General features: G+C 33.8%; 3 protein-coding genes across 3 annotated transcripts; all 3 read right to left on the bottom strand.

Moving 5' to 3' along the window:
• Positions 1-1504: 1504 nt before the first annotated feature.
• Positions 1505-11186, bottom strand: LOC105779199 (putative pentatricopeptide repeat-containing protein At1g31840). Its single transcript, XM_012602963.2, has 2 exons — positions 8619-11186; positions 1505-1694 (listed from the first exon to the last, which is right to left on the bottom strand). Exon 1 carries the CDS (start codon positions 11076-11078, stop codon positions 8715-8717), a length of 2364 nt encoding a protein of 787 aa, XP_012458417.1. The 5' UTR covers positions 11079-11186; the 3' UTR covers positions 1505-1694; positions 8619-8714.
• Positions 11187-13598: 2412 nt separating this feature from the next.
• Positions 13599-16357, bottom strand: LOC105779189 (pentatricopeptide repeat-containing protein At4g21705, mitochondrial). Its single transcript, XM_012602949.2, has 2 exons — positions 15975-16357; positions 13599-15225 (listed from the first exon to the last, which is right to left on the bottom strand). Exons 1-2 carry the CDS (start codon positions 16245-16247, stop codon positions 13975-13977), a joined length of 1524 nt encoding a protein of 507 aa, XP_012458403.1. The 5' UTR covers positions 16248-16357; the 3' UTR covers positions 13599-13974.
• A 1586-nt stretch (positions 16358-17943) lies between these two features.
• On the bottom strand, positions 17944-19790 carry LOC105787177 (expansin-A12). The gene is made up of 3 exons (XM_012613614.2): positions 19628-19790; positions 18568-18877; positions 17944-18478 (listed from the first exon to the last, which is right to left on the bottom strand). Exons 1-3 carry the CDS (start codon positions 19761-19763, stop codon positions 18166-18168), a joined length of 759 nt encoding a protein of 252 aa, XP_012469068.1. The 5' UTR covers positions 19764-19790; the 3' UTR covers positions 17944-18165.
• Between the last annotated feature and the right edge of the window lie 257 nt (positions 19791-20047).

Below are 20047 nucleotides of genomic sequence, written 5' to 3'. Positions count from 1 at the left end.
AGCTCTAGAAGAGCGATATATTAATATCTTGTGATGGTTAATCCATTGGTTTTAAAATATATTTATAATAGATCTTATATTGAGATTGTGAATGATGAAAATGTTATATTTCATATGAATCATTATTGCTATAAATATCTATTTTGAAAGGATGAAAAGAGAGGATTGTGTTATTAATTTATATTTATTTTGTAATCTTTGTGATCTTCTTTTGTCATTATCCCCATTAAGGGTTGGAAGTAAAATATTTGATGTGAAAGATCTATTTATGAGCAATAAAATATGATAATTCTATTTAAAACTCGTTATGGTTGGATGCACATGAAGTTGTAATTTTTTAGATATTTGAAGATTTTGGCATATTCCACAAACGAATATTGCATATAATTATTTGGAAATTATATTTATTTTGTCGACTTAGTGACATTATAATATTCACATTGATTTAGACAATTTTAGTAGTAAATGTCACAATAACACTTATATGTGGATACAAAGTAAAAGAATGATAGTAAAATTATTAATTTGTTACAATTTAGTACAATTGAAATACATGTTAAAGTAAATTAGAAGTTTATTGATACAAATGCATTTACTACTTGGTGTGACCAGTTAGACCATCCTGGATCATATATGATACGAAAATTAATTGAGAATTCATATGAACATTCATTAAAGAACCGAAGATTCTTTAATTTAAAAGAATTCTCATATGTTGCTTGTTCTCAATGAAAATTGATTATTAGAAACTCATTAGCTAAAATTGAGATTTAATATCTTGCATTTCTAAAACGAATATGGGTCCATTCATCCACTATGTGGATGATTTTGATATTGTATGATTTTAGTAGATGCATCTACAAAATAATCACATGTGTTATCAATTTGCAACCTTGTCGTTTTAAGACGCTTGTTTAAATAATTAATTCGGATCATGTAATTAAGACAATTCATATTGCTAATCTTGATGAGTTTATATTTCAATCTTTTATTAATTGAGTTTGAAAAACTTTTATAAAAGTTTGTGCATAATGGTTTAGAGAAATTATTGATTGAACACCTTTGATTAATGTCTAAATCATTACTTATGAGAACTAAACTTCCTATTTCAACATGAGATTATATTGATTTATGTGTCATACGCATCAAGCCAATAAGTTATAAATACTCCCCATTACAATTGGTTTTTGATCAAGAGCTAAATATTTCTCATATTTGAATTTTTTTACGTGCGTGATATGAGCTAAAGATGAGTGAATCATCAAAGAAAGTTGAGAATATATATTAATAACAAGTTTCTTTATATTATTAGATGTTTTGAATGTATTCGAGATTCAATTATAATATGATTTGTAATTACAATTTTGATTCGATAGTTGTTTCCGACATTAGGGGGAGAGGAATAATAACTTGTAATAAGTTAGAGGGAGAGTAATTTGAACCAGAAGTTCAACAATGATAACTCATTACAAGTTAACTATTAGATGTATTTACAAAATTAATGAGAATAACCAAGTTAATATTTTAATTTTTTTAAAGTCCCAGTAGGACAATCAGTTAGAATAAACAACAGATTGATCAATTCCAAAGATGAAAATTCTTCTAAATGGTCATATAGTGAAGGCGGGTGCTCCAGAAGTGACCCAATGCATAACTAATAAGTAAAACTTCTGAAGATATTCAGGTACCTGAAACTGAATTTTAAAATAATGAAAATAAGATATCTCGATAAGTTATTTCAATTCGATAAAATGTGGAACCGAATAATAAAAGTGGTCGACAATGATTTTGCATGCAATATTATTATTGAAAAAATGAAATAAAAGGAGGATCTTAAATAAACCTATTGAGAAATATAGATATGGAATAAATTGATCAAAATAGAAAGACGCAACTCAAGTATAATTAAATTTGTGGAGTTTTTGGACCAGTAGTCCAAATATCTAAGGGTATAAAGCCAGTAAGGGTACAGTTGAAGTAATTTTGCAAAAGCGGAATAAAAATATGAAGTTTTTCACTAAGTCCTGGCATTGATTATGAAAAGATATAATATTCTTTTGTGGTGGATGCAATAACCTTTAGATATATTATTAAATTGACAATTTATAAAAGATTTAACTTGCGTCTAACGGTTATTATTACAACATTTTATGAATCACTATATTGTAAATTTTATATTAAAATCCTTAAAGAATTTAGGATGCTAGAAGCATATTGGAATTCTAGAGAAATTGTTCATTTATATGAATTGAAATAATTTGAACATATGTAGTAAATTTGACTTAGTGAATAATAGTTGAAGGAGGATTATAAAATGATCCAAAATACCTATTAGTGTTTTTTTATAAAAGAATCATAATTAAAGTTTGTTATAATTATTGTTGAATCTCTTGAAGAGACCAAAATATATTTCCTTAAATTTCCCTCACTCATGACTTTTAAAAGAATGGTAATATAAATGCTTAATAAATACGTTCAAATAGTCATTTAAAAAACTAGTATTCAAGATTGAATACGTAGAATATGAGAAAATATGTGATATTTTCATGAGGGGAGTAAATACGCGTTGCACTCTTTTTCCCTTAATCGAGGTTTTGTCCCATTGGGTTTTCTTTGTAAGGTTTTTAATGAGGCAGCATATTATGCGTATTATAGATTGTGTACTCTTTTTCATTCATTAGGTTTCTATCCCACATGGTTTTTCCTAATAAGGTTTTAACGAGGCACATTATCTACCAATAGACATCCAAGAAGGAGTGTTATGAATATCTTATTAAGTGGATGTCCATTATGATTAAGATAAAGTTTTAATGTACTTTAAATTCTAATAGTTATTAGAATTAGATCTCTAACTCTTTTATACTTCTTATGCCTATAAATAAAGACTCGATTAAGCATTGTAATCATCACTTTTGATCAATGAAGTACATCCTCTATTGCTTTCATATTTTCTTTGTTCTTTATTCTCTCCATCTCTCTTATTTTATAACATAAATAATTTTCTATAATTTTATAACTACTTAAAAACCACACCCAAGATGAACCTAAACAAAGTTCATGTTCATCTTAGATGTGATTTTTAAATAATTATTAAAAGATTTTTTGAGATTTTTAAATTTTAAATATTTTTTCTTTTTAGTACAAAACTTTTAAATATTTGCTGATGTGGCCAAATGCATCACGTATTGCTATCTTGTTGCTCTGCCAGTCATATCATCACTTAAAAGTAGAACTAAAAGGAATTTTTAACAGAATGGTAAATTTCTATTTAACCTAACGTATATAGATTAATTTATCTATTTTTTAGAAGCGGAGGCAAAATGCAATACTACTCTTGGTAAAAGAGCCTTCATATATCACTTTTAATTGATCCTACTCATCCTTTAATTCCAGTCACTTGCATAAAAGAAAAACTTTAAAAAATCTAAATCATCACTTAACATCACATGTGGATGAAATTTTTAATAGAAAAGTTAATTTTCACTTTTTTTTAATGTACAAAGATTAATTTATCTTTTTTAATAAAAAATATAATACAATATAAAAAAACCAGATAAATATATTATATCACAAGATACACAAACATTTTAGATAACAATCTAGGGGAAATTACCAATAAAAGCCGTTTTTTTTTCAAAATTTATCGAAATTGGCCGATTTTTTGATTATTTACCGGAATGATCCATTTTTCGGGAAATCGCGTCCACGTCAGCAGGTCGCGCTGACGTGGATGCGATGTCCGTCGCGTGTGAACAGTACCCCAACGGTCAAAAATTTGACCGTTGCCCCCCCAACGGTCAAAAAACAAAAAACTATAAATATCCCCCATCTTTTTTTTTCACAAACAAATCCTATCTGATATTTCCTCTTTAATCCTCTCAATTTCTTTCCAAAATTCTCTCAATTTTCTTCCAAAATTCTCTCAAACCTATATTTAATTTCAATTTCCTCTCAATTTCCTTTCAAAATTCTCTCAAATCCATATTTAATTTCAATTTCCCTCAATTTCATTTTTAAAATAATTTTAAATTTTTTAAATTTTTTAAAATAATTTTAAATTTTTTATATTTTCATTAATGGTCGGATTATTGATTCGTCTTGATAGGAATCACATATCGGTGGAGCAAATGAAAATGGTAAGTATTAAATTTAATTTTTAAATATTATTTAAGATTTTTTATTTATGTATTTTTAGATAATTATTAATTTATTATTTGTTATAAAAGTCTGCAGATCGGTTATTGGAATGCAATATCCGAAATATGCATGCTCCTCCATCATCGTTAGTAGAGAACTACCTGCGGGAAGCGGGTTTTTGGCATGTGGCGACGGTAGGCCAGGGATGCAAGTTGGACCCGAAACTGATCATTGCGTTGATCGAGAGGTGGAGACCCGAGACGCACACATTCCATCTTCCATGTGGAGAGTGCACTATCACTCTAGAATATGTCCATCTGCAATTGGGATTGCCGGTAGACGGGCACCCAGTCATCGGGTCCTGCCCAATCTAGTAATTGGGAGGCGGTGTGCTACGAACTTTTGGGCGCTATTCCGGATAAAATGGATGGAGGTACCACCTTCCCCGATCCGAATGCAAATTCAACCGAAATTGAAATAATCCGATATGCTCAATCATACATTCTTCAAATAATTAGAAGTTATCTGATGCCCGACACGTCACGGAGCCGTGTACATCTAAGGTGGCTGCTAAAACTCGTTGATTTTAGAGGAGCCGGTGAATTTAGTTGGGGGTCTGCCGTCTTGGCAACATTATATTAGGAGATGTGCGGGGCGACGCGACCGAGGAGAGCAAACATCGGAGGTTGCCTGTCACTACTGCAATCATGGGCACGGTTTCGCTTTCCATTTCTACAGTCACAAGTCCTGTTTCGCAAGTGTACACGATATTGCCCGCCAACAACACCTTGGTGCGGTCTGTCAAACTCCGTCACGCGAAACCATAAATTGTCTCGATCGTGACACTGTGTGCATGATGTTTGCCCTCGCCTTCACCTTGTTAATTTCTTGAACTACCTTACTGCACCATAAATTGCCACCCTGCATCTGACCTGCATAAGTTGCTGCTCGCTTTAGAAATAGCGCTGCCAAACGAAAATGTCTCTCGCACAACTGATGTTATCGGTAGATGGCGCGTTCCTTTAAGAACAGAATTTATGCATTCTGCCAGTTTCGACGTCATATGGCCATATCGTAGGCCTCCGTCGTATGCTTGTGCCTACTATTCGAAACATATGTTACAAAGGTAGTCCGCCCCTTCTCCGTTTTGGGATCGTAAAATTGCCAACATCTCTTGAAAACGATCTTTATTTATTTCATACCCTGCCAATATAAGATCATAGCGAATATTTTATACCACTTCTACCAATAAAACTAATTCAAATTGACAAACGAAATAATACAGTTATAGAGTAAATACACATGTTGGTCACTTGTCGTCGTTCGCTCTTATATGGATATTGCCTCTAATAGTTCGAAACGTGTCTTAGGCAATATCTATGGTGTGTGCGCTGCCACAAGCTTCCCTCTCGATCAAATGCAGCTAGTATACCGGCGCCCCGATCTGAAATAACACAGATATCAGGTTGGGGGCACACATGCCTCCTTAACCTAGAGAAAAGAAATCTCAGTCATTAGACGACTCCCCCGGTGTTATTGCAAATGCAATTTGAAGAATTCTCCCACCGCCGTCCTGTGCCACTGCAACCAATAGCCGATGAGTATACCTACCAAACATGAAGGTACGTCAATTTGTACCAACGGCTTGCAGTATGGAAATGCGTCTCGACATTGCTTAAAGGTCCAAAATAGGCGTTTGAACACTTGGCATCCACGTAGCAATCGGCCGTTGTAGTACGCATGTTCCGTTTCAAGATCTGTGATGGCACCTGGGACGTATCTCTCTAGCACCTGACACCACTGCCATATTTCATTATATGAGGCGTCCCACCCACTATGCATCTTCTCCAACGCCTTTTGCTTAGCTATCCAAGCCTTGCGGTAAGAGGGCGTGTACCCCATTTGGCTACGGATATTGGTAATTATTACCGGCACTGAAGTCCTAGGATCTGCTTTTATCGTGGGCAGTATCAAGCTAGCTAACATAGCTGAATCCATTTTGGGATTATCTTGTGAAACACCTATAGAGGGAGTACATTAAATAATGCAACATTGCAAAATAAAATTATTATTCAGATACATTCAATATTGTACCTGCAGCACATGTATGTGGACCTTTGTACTTTTTTATCTCCCACAACCCTGTCCTTTTCCTTAACGAGGCGACGATTTTCCATGAACATGTGCCGTCTTGCACCACACACTTCGCCTCAAACTTATTAGATTTCGATTTAACGACGTGGTAATTAACACCGTTTTTTATGCTATGCTGTTTCAAAGCACCAATAAAATTATCCTTGTTGGTAAATTGATTACCAACTTCAAGTTCACCGAAATCTACCCCCGAACTTGTACGATCGCGCAACCGGTGTGGTAGATCTGGAAACTTTAACGCATCATCTGCTGACAGATCGACATTATGCATGTGGGCTGGAGGTGAGCATGCTCTAAATCGTGGATTTTCTTCATCATCTGAACTCTTTTCACCATCTTCACCTTCTGTTGGAATAGGCTCTGGTTCAGAAAATAATCCCACTTCTGCACCATCCGGCTCGAGCTCTCGAGGTGGATCCACATCGGAGTCATCTTCTAACCCACAATCATCTGCAGCGTACGACATCCCCTCACCGGTTGACGTCGTAGGTAGTACGTCATCCCTTCTTCTGGGCATTTGATAACATCCCCAATTGGATGTAGATTGCCATCCACTAGAACTTGATGCAGTTCCCCAGTACGTATTTCCAGCATCAAACGTCGAGCCACCGAAGTACATGTCTCATCCACCGACAGAGTGTCTTGCGGGGGATGTGCATTTTTACAGCTACCGAACATGGGCTGTTCCGTATTTTGTAACCCGCTAACCGAGTGTCGGCCAGGGGTCGTGTATACATCTCGAACACCGGAATGAAGTAAATCAGTTGGCGACGTAAATTGTACATATAACTCAATATAAGTTGCTCCGCTAGCAAGATGAGTCTGCACCATTGCCTCCAAGCTACGAACACCTTTTATGTCGAACGAGTCATATGTCACCGGATCAACACAAGAAAAAAATCGATACGTGATTGACAGAACTTTTTTTGGCGTCGTTCCGAAAATTTTACGCCTAATTCTTTTACGAAGTTCTGTCAAATCTATGTTCTGGTTAAATGACAGTCGCACCGTATTCTCCGACAAAAAAATAACACCATTCTCGGTGTGGCAAACCTCACCATTGTAGTAAATAACAGCATTAATACGTTCACTCATTTTGAAACTCTAACTTTCTTAGCCTCTCTAAATTGTTTCTGCTATGACTTATGCATTCTAAGAACATTTTCTGCCTAATTTATAGCCTCAGCCTAAACTTGCTACTGTAGTAAAATCGCGTCCATAAGGGCGCGATTTCATAATTTCTTCTCAAATAGCATCCTGGTAGAAGCGATTTTATACTATTTGCTCAGAAACGTCAAAAAAAATTTATTTCTTACATGACCAACTGTAGCAAAATCGCGTCCACGAGGGCACGATTTCACAATTTCTTCTCAAATAGCATCTTGGTAGAATCGATTTTATACTATTTGCTCAAAAATGTCAAAAAAAATTATTTCTTACATGACCTACTGGAGCGAAATCGCATCCACAAGGGCGCGATTTCACAATTTCTTCTCAAATAACATCCTGGTAGAAGCAATTTTATACTATTTCACCAGAAACGTCAACTCGAAATAATTTATTCCGGGACCTAAAAACCCTAAAAAGCCTAAACCCTAAACCCTAAAAGCCAAAAAAATCAAACGTGAAAACAACGTCAAAATCGCGTCCCCCGGAACGCGCTACGTGGCAGGACATCGCGTCCACGTCAGTGCGACCTGCTGACGTGGACGCGATGTCCTGACACATACCCTGACATCGCGCTGACGTGGACGCGATTTCCCGAAAAATGGACAATTCCGGTAAATAATCAAAAAATCGGCCCATTTCAGTAAATTTAAAAAAAACGGCTTTTTTTGGTAAATTGCCTAACAATCTACATGTGGTACTTATAACTTAGTGACACACAATGATGAAAAACATGGTGTTGATTACAATTTTAAATATACCTATCAAAATTAAAATTTTGATAAATATTTTATCTTAAAACTAAGCTCCTATTATTTCTATGATTTTTAAAGATTTACTATTAGAATAAATTATTTGTTATAGTAAGAAAATGTTTTAGAACTTTAAGATAGACTTAATTGTTTAATATTTTGTGATAAATTATGAAGAATACAAAATTTAAAATTTTTCAATTTTAAAAGTCAAAACCTTTTAAGTTCCTATGGATAACTTTTCATAAAAAAACATATATAATCAGAACTCTACTGGAAATGCAATGTACAAAATTTTGATCCTAAAATCTAATAAGCACTAAGATAATGTATGGAAAAGATCTCAATGGAGCATGTAAATTAGAAGTATAATTCAGCCCTGTAAATGTAAAGCAGAGTAGAAATTACCTAGCAAGATGCAGAGAGTGAAAAATCAGTCATCCATGAGCACAAATTAGTGGACTATGAAAAGATCTCTGTACATGACTTGTTTTCCTTGGTATTTTAGAGATTATATTCCACCAGGGTTCGTTCTAACAAATCATCCGGCATTACTCCCTCCATGAACATCTGTTCACATAACAGCTTGGCCTCAACTAATCTACCAACTTTGCAATAACCACGAATCAGAATTGAATACGCAACTAGATCAGGCAATAAACGTCTATCTAGAGCACAGCAGAATGCAAGAGATGCTTCCAGCATTAATCCTTGTTTGCAAAAGCCGTCAATGAGGATGCTATAACTGACAATATTCGGACTGATTTGGTTTTCGAGCATCTCTTCGTGAAGCTCAGTGGCAGTCCTCATGTCCTGAGATTTGAAGTAGCCATCAATTAGACAACCGTATGTTACCACATTGGGTTCAGGACCCTTCTCCAACATTTTGGAAAACATTGACATAGCTTCATCCATTCTACCCTCCTTGCAGAAAGCATCAATTAATATAGTAAAGGTAATTGAATTGGGTCCAAAGAGACAAGTCAGCTGTTGAAAGAGGCTAATCGCCTCATCCAATCTTTGCAACGAGCAGTAACCACATATCATTGTGTTGTACGTTATGACATCGGGTTTTGGCCCTTTCTCAACAAGTTGGCTGAAAAGCTTTGATGCCTCTTCTAGATGAGAGTCCTTGAGAAGCATATTGAGGAGAACATTATATACTGCAATATCAGGAGTCACTCCATTCGTTTGCATCAGTTTAAATATCTGCAATCCAGCAGTTGGATTTTTATGTTTGCAGAATCCATCCATGAGGGTACAGTATGTTATAGCATCTCCAGGGAAACCCCTCTTCAGCATTTGAAAAAAAACTAACAGTGCTGCATCCAGTTTTCCTTGCTTTGAAGCACCTCTAACAAGCAAAGTGTAGGTTACTATATCTGGTTTTACGCTATAGATTCCCATTAACATATACACCTTCACAGCATTCCTTAACTGTTTCAACCTACAATAACCATCCATCAAGGAGTTAAAAATGAAGATATTGGATTTTAGACCCCTGCTTACACTGTTAAAGAAGAACCTAAGAGCACTTCTAGCCATCCCTTTTTTGCAAAGACCATGTAGTAACACATTATAAACAACAACATCAGGTTGATGGCCCTTCTCTATCATATCATCAAATAGATGAAAACCATCCTTCAAATTCCCCATCTTGCAGAAACCATCAATGAGGCTACTATAGGTTATGAGAGAAGGCTCAAAACCCCTTTTGATAATTTGACCAAATATGCCACAAGCTTCAAGCATCCTACCATTTCCACACAAACCACTTATGAGAATGCTGTAACTCACCATGTTTGGTGATAAATCTTCCTCCAACATTCTCTTATAAACCTGAACCACTCTCCCCAAATCCCCTACCTTGCCATAAGCGTCCATAACCAAGCTGAAAACAACCAAATCCAACTTGATACCTCGATCTAAAGCCACAGAGAGGAGCTTCTCTCCCTCATCCAATCTCCCTGCCTTGAAATAACCATCAATAAGTATAGAATACAGAATTAAATCTGGAATTACATTCCTCTTTATCATAACATTGTAAATCTCAAATGCTGTATCCAATTTTCCATCTTTACAATACATGTTAATCAGTGTGCTAAAAGTCACCACATTTGGCAACGGACCAAAAGTTAGTATTACATCAAATAACTTAGAAGCAATTCCTATTTCCTTATTTACAGCAAGACCCTTCAAAATCTTGTTACAAGCAACAATGTCAACCTCTATACCCTTCAAAATCATCTTTTCATGAAAAATCAAGGCCATTCCAATCTTCCTATTCTTCAAAAGCCCTTCCATCACAATCCCATACACACAAAAACCTCGTGTTCTAAAAAATCTACAAAATTCACCATAGTTGTCAACACAATTCGCATTCATTAAAGAATTCAGCATCCTAAAAACCAAATTATTTGAGATGTAAAGCCTCCTTTTAGCCATTTCCATGAACACAAGGAAAGCCATATCCAATTTCCCATTCTTGCTGTAACTTTCCAACAAAAACCGAAAAACGACATTTGGGTTGGATCCAAAATCCCTAAACCCTTCATTAAAAGCATCAAGAACATTAATATTTGTATCTACATGGTCCATCATTTCCTCGAACACCTGAGCTGCGGAACCAAACATTCGATGGCAGAGAAAGATGTGAATGAGTGCACAGTAGGAGGGTAAACCGTGGGGCGATTTTGAGAAACTTTGGCTCCATTTGAAGAAGTTAAGAGCAAAATTGGGTTTGGATTTGAGGGTTAAAAGTATGGGTTTGATTGAGGCAATGGGATGTTTTTGTTGGGAAATTATGTCTAATAAGGTTTTAGTTGAAGATGAAGAAAATGGCTTTTTCAGCATCTTTGAAGACAACATTTGATGGGAATTTCCATCTGATATTTTTGTTGGAAAGGATATGGTTTTAGTTTCGCTGCTATCATTACCGAGTTCGGCGGTACTATGGCTGCTCTGTTTTCGTGTCGTTTTGAAGGGTACACGGCCATTTCATTCATGCCAAGGGCAAATATAACATAAGAAAAACCCGATTCAATTTAAAAAAATTAAAAAAATAATTCAAATTTTGAGTCAATAAAATCAAATGATTTAAGTTAATTTAAATAGGTAAATTTTACGATTCTAATAATTTGAATAATAAATTAGTGTAAATATCTTTTTGGTCCTTATCAAGTTTGAAAATAAACAAATTAGTCTCTCACTCAACAAAATTACAAAAATAATTTAAAATGATTTTTAAAATTCAAAATATTTTCTAGAACAATAATTACGAGGAATTAAATAATTTAATTAATGATTCAAGTTTATTATACTAATTTTTTTTAAATTTCAAATATATATGGTTTCAAATTTATGGGCTATATGGAATTAGTTATATTGTAACAAGATTTTAATTTGACTTATTTAATTTTAATTTAAAACTTGAACAATTTTATTTGATTTGAATTTCATTTCACTCGACTCGATTAGAAAAATTTCAAATCTAGTTAAGATGATAAAATATGATTCATCAACTTGATTAACTCGATATTTTTTCACTTGATCCGATCGAACACTCACCCCTAGACAAATCTATATAACCTTTTTTTCATTATATAATAAAATAGTAAGATTTCAATTTTATACATTTAATATCATGATAAACTCAAATTCTGAATTACATAATAATGGTTAAATTTTAATTTTGATTCATTTGTTACACTAAATTTAAGATTTAATTTATATTCTTCAAATTCTTAATGTATATTTTAATATTCAAATATTTACTCTATAATTTGTCCCAACAAAATTTATTAATAATTAATTTAACACGAAGCTCGGTAGAATCCATACTACTTAAAGTACATTTATTTTTAGTTTTTGCATTTTCTAATCCGATTAATTCAAAATCTAAAATGAAAATTTCACTCACTTATTTAATCTATAAAATAATAATAACTCAAATATGTTCAACCCATATTTAAATTTATAGTAATATTCAATTTAAAAGTATCTCGAACATGAAATGACTCAAATAACTTAAATTTAAAACAATTCTAACATGATTTAAATTCGAAAATTGATACGAAATAAAATAATTACAATTTTTTAAAACTTAAATTAACCCGATCCGAAGATTTTGAGAGTGTGTGGAAATGGAGATTTCAACTTGTTAAAGCTTACAACCGATGGATCTTAAAGCATCTTTAGATAGCCAACGTGGGGGAATGGGATTCATGAATTTGGAACAGTTAGTTGTTAGCCTCCATCTAGGCTTATGGCTATCCTCCTTGCATAGCAACATCTGGACAGAGCCGTTTTTTGTATGGCAAGCTGCATCCTGTAATTATAAAACTGCAACACTAAACCAATCATTAGCCATGAAATAATTCAAGATAAAACTAACACTACATCCTTACCTCCAAGTTGCCAATTTTGTGCATGCAAGTCATTTCTTATCATAGCTTAGCTTGTTCGTTGGTTGCTTCTGCCTTGGATTCTGTATAGTTTGACTTTGATTCCGAATGCAATTCTTCTTCACTGCTACTACTGATGTGATGTTTCATTCGTGATTTGCTCGGTCTTTTTTCTTTCTCGCTTTTGTTATGGCTTTTTGATGATATAAGATTTAGGGACGATAGTTGGATGCAGTTAACATTGATGTACCAAGAGTCACAAAAGTTTGGAAAGTCATAGTAGAACTTGGAAGTGGTTGCGATAAGAAAGAGTTTGCCCCTTGTTAGAGAATGAGGTAACTTATATAGAGGAAGAGCTTGGTGTGACCTTTTTTGTACCGGTAATCTATAGCATAGGATTATTGTAGGGTCTTGGAGCGATGTCAAGCAATAACTTGATGATAGTGTCTGCAGTTGGTAGTAAAATGGGATTGGTCGTAAGCAATGACTTGATGATTGCATTTGGTTGCACTAAAACTATGGAGGGCTTTATTGAGATATGATACGACGGACCTTCGAGTAGGCCTTGATGGAAATCAACACTGAGACATGATCTGATGGAGTTGGTAGTAAAATTATGGAAGGCTTTAATGAAATGTGATAGAAAGGACTTTCAAGTAGATCATAATGAAACTCTAGTGTTTGATGGTACTCTCACCATTGGAATATAATCTGATGAGGTCCACCGTCCACATGAGAAGCACATGAAAATCTTGAGTTAGATGAGCCCACCAATGAGCGAACCTGCGGTTGACTCGACATGTTCTTTTAAGACAAGTAGTATAATAACTTTTGGGCTTTATATTTTCCCAATCCAACTGGGGTTTGGATTTTGACTTCGATTTAGATGGAACATTAAATAGCCCACTCAAAAAAGAATGATCATTGTTAAGCTCAAAAATTTAATTTTCACTATCAAAATATATAGAATAACGGTCCTGATTACTATCCCTAATTAAAAAAGTGTCATTAGAAATGAAATTCTGAATGTCTTTGATGTCAACAAAATGATCAACCTTACTGTAATAACTAGAGCTGTCACTACAATCATGAATCTCTTATCATATAATAAATGTGAAATGCAGTTTCCCACCCCTACCCCGTATACATGATAAATAAGCCAAACTACTTTCCTGCTTCTAACAACATAGCGATGATGACATAAATCTGCACATAATTTCAAAGCATGTTCCCCAAGGACATAACAAAATAAACATGTTACACACTGAGGAAGGGCAACATGTAATGTAAGATTATCATCATTTGGTCAGATTGACTGTTAAAAGATTCTGTAGCTACTTCAAGTAGTTAAAATTGCACCTCTACCCAGTGACTTCAGAGTTTTGGTCTTGAAGGCTAAGGATCTTCATTGTGTCCCCGTTTTCATCTATTTTATCATCCTTCATGCTCACCAAAAGCCCCTCTACTTCTTTTCCATTTCTGATATATGCCTTTAAAAGGGCATGGTACATTTCTCTATTTACAGGAACCTTGGTTCTCAATAATTTCACAAAAGCTTCTGCATCTTCAACTTCTCCATTCTCACCTAGCCAACTCAATATGCTTGATATTAAACCTGCTTTTGGCTTCCACCCTCTATTTTGTGTCTGTATAGCAAGAGCTTCCTTAAAACACTCAAAAGCCTTCTCCATTTTGTTCTTATTCATGTATCCAGTTGCGACAATAGACCAACTGTTCGGGATTGCAATCTTCCTTCTTTTGATTATATCCTGTAACTTTGCTTCTGCCTTTTCAACTAAATCTTTCTGACAATATCCAATAAGAAGCACGTTAGGCACTCGGAAATCATATGTCTTACAAGACAACTCCCACTCATCAATTAACTTTTCAGTTTCTTCAAGCTCACCAAGCTTCACCAATGAACCCAACATTACTATGTAGTTTTTGTTGGTTTGCTTCCTACATTTGGACTTTTGAAGGTCCCACAGCCTTTTCAGTTCATCTTTGTTTCCCAAACGAGCATAAAATGAAATCAAATGGTCATAGCCTTCTGCATCATTACCTACCTTCTTCTCGCATTCCTTGAGATAATGAAGTGCCTTTTCTTTAAGACCTGCTTTTATGTAGTAGTTTGCCGCTAGGGAATAAGTACACCAATCCATTTGAATGTCCCGTTCGCTGTCCATTTCTTGTAGAACCTTCTCCATGATGTCATAATCAGCTCTAGCCCCGTAAGAATTGATGCAGATTTTATAGCTGAACTTGTCAGGGGAGACACCATTCGTCTTCATCTCGAACAATACATCAGGGACTTTTTCAAATTGTCCCCTGTGTGTGTAGAGGCACATAAGGTTATTGTAGTTGAGCGGAGAGGAAAGAAAACCCATCTCCTTCATCTTCTTCATAAGGGAAAGAGACTCATCGATAAGGCCTACCCGAACGTAGCAATTTAAAAGAGCCCCATAGGTCTTCACAGTTTTATCTTGGTCTCTCAAGCTACTAAAGAAGTTCTTTGCAGCAGTTAGCCCATTAACTCTACCAATTAGATCCAACTGCACAGCATAGTCACTTGAAGAAAATTCAAGGTCGCTACTACTCATCCATTTGGAAACCTGCTCTGCCAAGGACCCAACATAAGCATACAAGAAAAACAGAAACTTAAAAACCCATGCATACTGTCAGAGCATTAGTAATAGGACAGGAGATGTTTTACTTTGCTGCATCCGTGCATGGAAATGAATCGTTGCAAGAACAAAACAAAGACATTTGAAGTATTATAAAGATACACAACACGTTTGCACATCTACAGCTAAAGATTAAATGCAGTTTGTAGTAAATCTTAGTGGTGAAGTTCTACACATTTAGTGCCAGGATGGTAGTCTCAAACCTAGACACGATAGGGATTATAAAACTAGCAATTAATAAGTATTGAAGCCTTTTCCAACCCAAAAACCATGATATCAATTTGATTAATTGCGTCCTTTCCAAGTTTTACATATTGTAATTGCTTCTTTTCTGTCTTTATTCTTCAATTATCCATTGCAGACAGCTTAAGGAAAGTTTCAATAATTTGGATTTCCACTTCCATTGCAGTCCAAAGCAAGGCATTTGAACCCTTAGCAATTATTCAGAACAATCCTTTCCAATTAGAGGTTCAAGTTTCTACATAAACCCTTAAAACCTTAATCCCAAAACATTTCATTTTCCTTTTATTTCCATTGCTAACTATTCTATACAGCTTGTTCACTATTTTGCGACGACCCTCCATATTCTAATTTAAAGAACCAGAACATAAGCAATGCAACATATAGAACCCATTCATTTGCTAAAATCAATCAACTCCCTTTATAAAATACTTTACCTCCAAGGCATGAGTATAACGCCTACGAGAACGTAAATCACGGATGAGACGCTGCAGCTGAAATTCCTTGACATTTTTGCCTTTAACCCATTGTTGAAGAACTGGAGTTACACTGCAGTTTGGGTCTCCTATAGCATTGATTCTTGAATAAAGAGAGTTTATGTTTGCTGGGTTTGGTGCAACACAATATGCCCTTGTCATTACTAGCCAATCTGCGGTTAAAGTTTTGGTCTTCTTGTTGTTTAAGATTGTGAACAAGGTTCTTGATGCCATGGAGACGAGGTTTTTCTTCTTCTTCTTCCTTTTTTTTCTCAATGGTTTGAGCCAACAGGGTTTTGCAGCTGGATTGATTTATACACTGTCCACCAAAATTTGGGTTTGGACTTTGGGAGTTTGGACCTAAACGAAAATTGGCACAATCTAAAGAAGTTCTAAGTTTTATCACCCAAAAATTAAAATAATTTGCATTTTAGGTACTATTGTTAAAAACTGTTTTCATTTTGGTCACTCACCATTAATTCAATTTTATTGTACATTCATATCAGTCATCCAACTTCAATAAAATTTCATATTGATCACTTATTTTATCTTTTTAATTTTCTTTTATCTTTCTAGAATTAATTTTAATTTTTTCAGTAAAAAAACTTGGGAAAAACCTAGAATGTTACATGGAAAAGCACTTTATCTTTTAATTTTTTTCTTTTTAGAATTAAATTTAGTTTTTTCAATAAAATAAAAGTCCTGAGTTTTTATAGGAAAAGCTTGGTTTTATATAGAAAAATCATTTTATCTTTTATTTTATTTTTAAAAAATTAATTCTAAGTTTTTCCTAGTAAAAGAGAGAAACTTGGAGTTTTACAAGAAATTTAGTTACAGGGAAAAACTTGAGTTTTATCTCTATTGATGAAAACTCAATTCCAAGTAAAATTTATATTTTTTGGAAAAATTAAAATTAATTTTAGAAAAGAAATAAATGACCAAAATAAAAATTTATAAAGTTTTGTGATTAAAATGAGTGCATAATAACATTGAGTTAACTTTGAGTGACCAACATGAGAACGATTTTTAATGCCAACTGCTTAAAATGCAAATTTTTATTTTCGTCGCACAAAATAAAAACTTATTAAAATTTGATGACCAATTATATGATTTACCATATTTTGAAGCAAAGCCTCTTTCGAATTATACTCGAAAAACTTGAAAATAATTAGAATTCAATCCAACTATGAATTTGAGTGATTCTAACTTTGGAAGCCTTTGAGAATTTGCAAGGTTGGAACATGATTGTTACCATTGATAAAATACATTTTTGAAGACGATCAAAATTTATACCCGTGAGCTATGATAAAAATTTATTTCAAGAATCATGAACTTCGAAAAGTTTAATTTTTATGGAAATGAACATGAAAGATATTTTGGTGTATTAGTAAATGTTGATATAGTGATATGAACAGTACTGCACCCCTACAGAACGATACGAGTTCGAATATTGGAGGCGATATTATTGAGAGGAACAACCATAAACCTTGAATATAAACCGTAAAATGAATACGAAGAATAAAAAAAATTTACCATAGAGGTCATAAAAATAAAGTAGTTTTACTTTTTCAAGTAGTAGGATTTCAGAATTTTTCAAGTTGTCGGATTTCAGAATTTGAGTTAAATTTAGATCAACACTTAATCTCCTCCATTATCTCAAAAGATTGAAGAAATCATGGTGTGTTCATCTTTCCTTCCTTCTTATGTACAACTACGTTCATGGGATATTTTCAACATTTTGATACTTGAGGATTTACTGCACACATGCTATATAAATTAAATATCAACATGATAATCTTTAGATATAGATCAATTAGAATATTAGGCGACAATATAAATAAGAGATGTTAATTTATACAAGTTGGCAAGATTAGAATATCATAAAGAAGAAGAAAAAAGGACTGGATTTTCTAGTCCTCTTCTATTTTTATTCAAATTCTTATACAAGCAAATTACAAATATATGCATATTGCGTTCTCCCAAACACTGCATGTTTAAATTTTGCTAACATCAAGTAAGGGTTAAATGAAAACTCTGGGAAAAATTAATGACGTATTTATTATGTCATTATCCCTTTTTTTAATTATAAAACCATCAATTTTAAAAATAATGGTTTTTCTAAGACATTAATTTGTCTTAATGGCAATATTAGTTAAAAGAACTGTCGTATTGAAGCAAAGGTTTGGCCAAACTTCCACGTCGAAGGGACAACATTGAGAAATTCCAATGTTTTGCCATCCACCAAAGTGAGCTTAAAAGACAGTCTTTGGTTTCTTAGATCAATGCTGCTTTGCCAATTTGCACCCCAATTCCTATTCATAGGCAGCCATGTTCTGGTTCTCGACCCCCTTATCCATGCCGCCTTCACGTTGCCGCTGCCACCGACGTTCGTGATCATCACCATGTTGAAACTCGATTGCCCTTTCAAGGTGAACCGGACTCCGCCTCTCCTCTTGCATGGCACCCTTCGAAAATCAAATAATGAAAAAACAAATTTTAAAAGCACAATCTTATTAAGATTATTGGTAATGGTATGCAAAAATGTTAATCGTACCTCCGATAAAGGACCGGAACAATACCTTCATCCCCGTGGCGAGCGATGCGAAGGAAGGCAGGCAATGACATGTCGAAATGGTGATGAGGGGGATTGCACCACCCTCCGTTGTTGTTGGAAGGACAAAAGTTGGTGGCCGTTATGGTGACACTAGCACGACGGAGGCACCACTTCGGGTCGGCCCGGTAATCGCACCTGAGTTGGTAGCAAGCACCACAAGCCTCGCCATCTCTGAAAAGTGCACCACTCAGTGCTGCTGTGTTTGCTCCGAATCCAGCATGCAAAGTGTTATCATATCCACAGGCTCCCCCTATAATAATATCATCATCCAATTAATAATTTGTAAAAGTGTATATATATATATATATTTTTGGTGTAAGTATATATATATTGAAAGTTCAAATATCCCCCAATTTTAATTATTGGGTGGGCACCCAAATTTATTTTGGCATTTCTAGGGAAAAGAAACATATCAATAGATAATTATCTATCTATCTATATATATATATAATATTTAATTCAGAAAGTTCCATATTTTATGACATTATTTGAGTTATAGTATGTTCACTTCAAAATAATATAACAAATACAAACTTTATTTTTCAAAAAGAGTTGAGCCTATATATTTATTTACGACAAAAACTTTTTATAAGAACTTGAAATAAAATTCATAATAAATATTTTTTTCAATACAATATTAGAGGTAAGAGATGGTTGGTTCAAATCCGTGTCAAATAAGTGTCTCGATGAGAATTTTAATTACCGTTCTATTCAAATCAAGACAAAATAATCTCACACTAAAATACATATATAAAAGAAATAGTCATGCAAATGCTTTTAATTATAAGTATAAGATTATTGGATTTATTATTCTTAAAAGAAGATAAATATAAATTTTATACCATGTCATAAATTTTTATTAATCCTTAAATCGAAAAAAATGTTTAAACTCATATATTTTAATTATTATAATAATAATATTAATAAAATTAAAACTTAATCGATAATGAAAAAATAGAAATTTATGAAATTAATTATCCATTAGAAAATGTAGGCTTACCAAGAGAAAAGGGACTTTGGTCAGCCCCATAGAACGTTGCATGAGCATTAAACCAACCATTAACTGCTCCAAAAATGGTGCCAACAATGAAAAACAATAGCCAAACCTTAACAAAAGGAATGATGAAAGGCCCCATTAATTTTCTCTCTAACCAATCAACAAATTTTTCTTTAACTTCACGAAAATTCTTGAACAAAGAGCTTCCATTTTATAGGCTCCCAAACGCGGTTTGTCGGTGATTATATATTATTACAATCTAGATCTAAAATTCTTATTTATTTTTGTTTATTTATTTCAATTCCATTATTATCTTCGAAATAATTGGTTAAAAATAGAAAAAAATATGAATATGAAAAAAAAAAGAGAAAGAAAAACGCGTTGTATTTTTTTTTTTAATTTTGCTTTCACGTCCTATACAAA

The sequence above is a fragment of the Gossypium raimondii genome, chromosome 1 (genome assembly GCF_025698545.1).
Source record: "Gossypium raimondii isolate GPD5lz chromosome 1, ASM2569854v1, whole genome shotgun sequence".
Taxonomy (NCBI): Eukaryota; Viridiplantae; Streptophyta; class Magnoliopsida; order Malvales; family Malvaceae; genus Gossypium; species Gossypium raimondii.
Note: the sequence above shows the minus strand (reverse complement) of the source record. Positions and strands in the feature narration are given on the sequence as shown.

Bases quoted from the DNA above. Each gene is read 5' to 3' on its own strand.
- LOC105779199 (XM_012602963.2), bottom strand. From the start codon at position 11,078: ATGTTGTCTTCAAAGATGCTGAAAAAGCCATTTTCTTCATCTTCAACT.
- LOC105779189 (XM_012602949.2), bottom strand. From the start codon at position 16,247: ATGGCATCAAGAACCTTGTTCACAATCTTAAACAACAAGAAGACCAAA. The intron at 15,226-15,974 runs GTAAAGTATTTT...TTGGCAGAGCAG, and splicing joins GTTATACTCATGCCTTGGAG to GTTTCCAAATGGATGAGTAG.
- LOC105787177 (XM_012613614.2), bottom strand. From the start codon at position 19,763: ATGGGGCCTTTCATCATTCCTTTTGTTAAGGTTTGGCTATTGTTTTTC. The intron at 18,878-19,627 runs GTAAGCCTACAT...ATATTATTATAG, and splicing joins CCAAAGTCCCTTTTCTCTTG to GGGGAGCCTGTGGATATGAT. The intron at 18,479-18,567 runs GTACGATTAACA...TGATTTTCGAAG, and splicing joins GTTCCGGTCCTTTATCGGAG to GGTGCCATGCAAGAGGAGAG.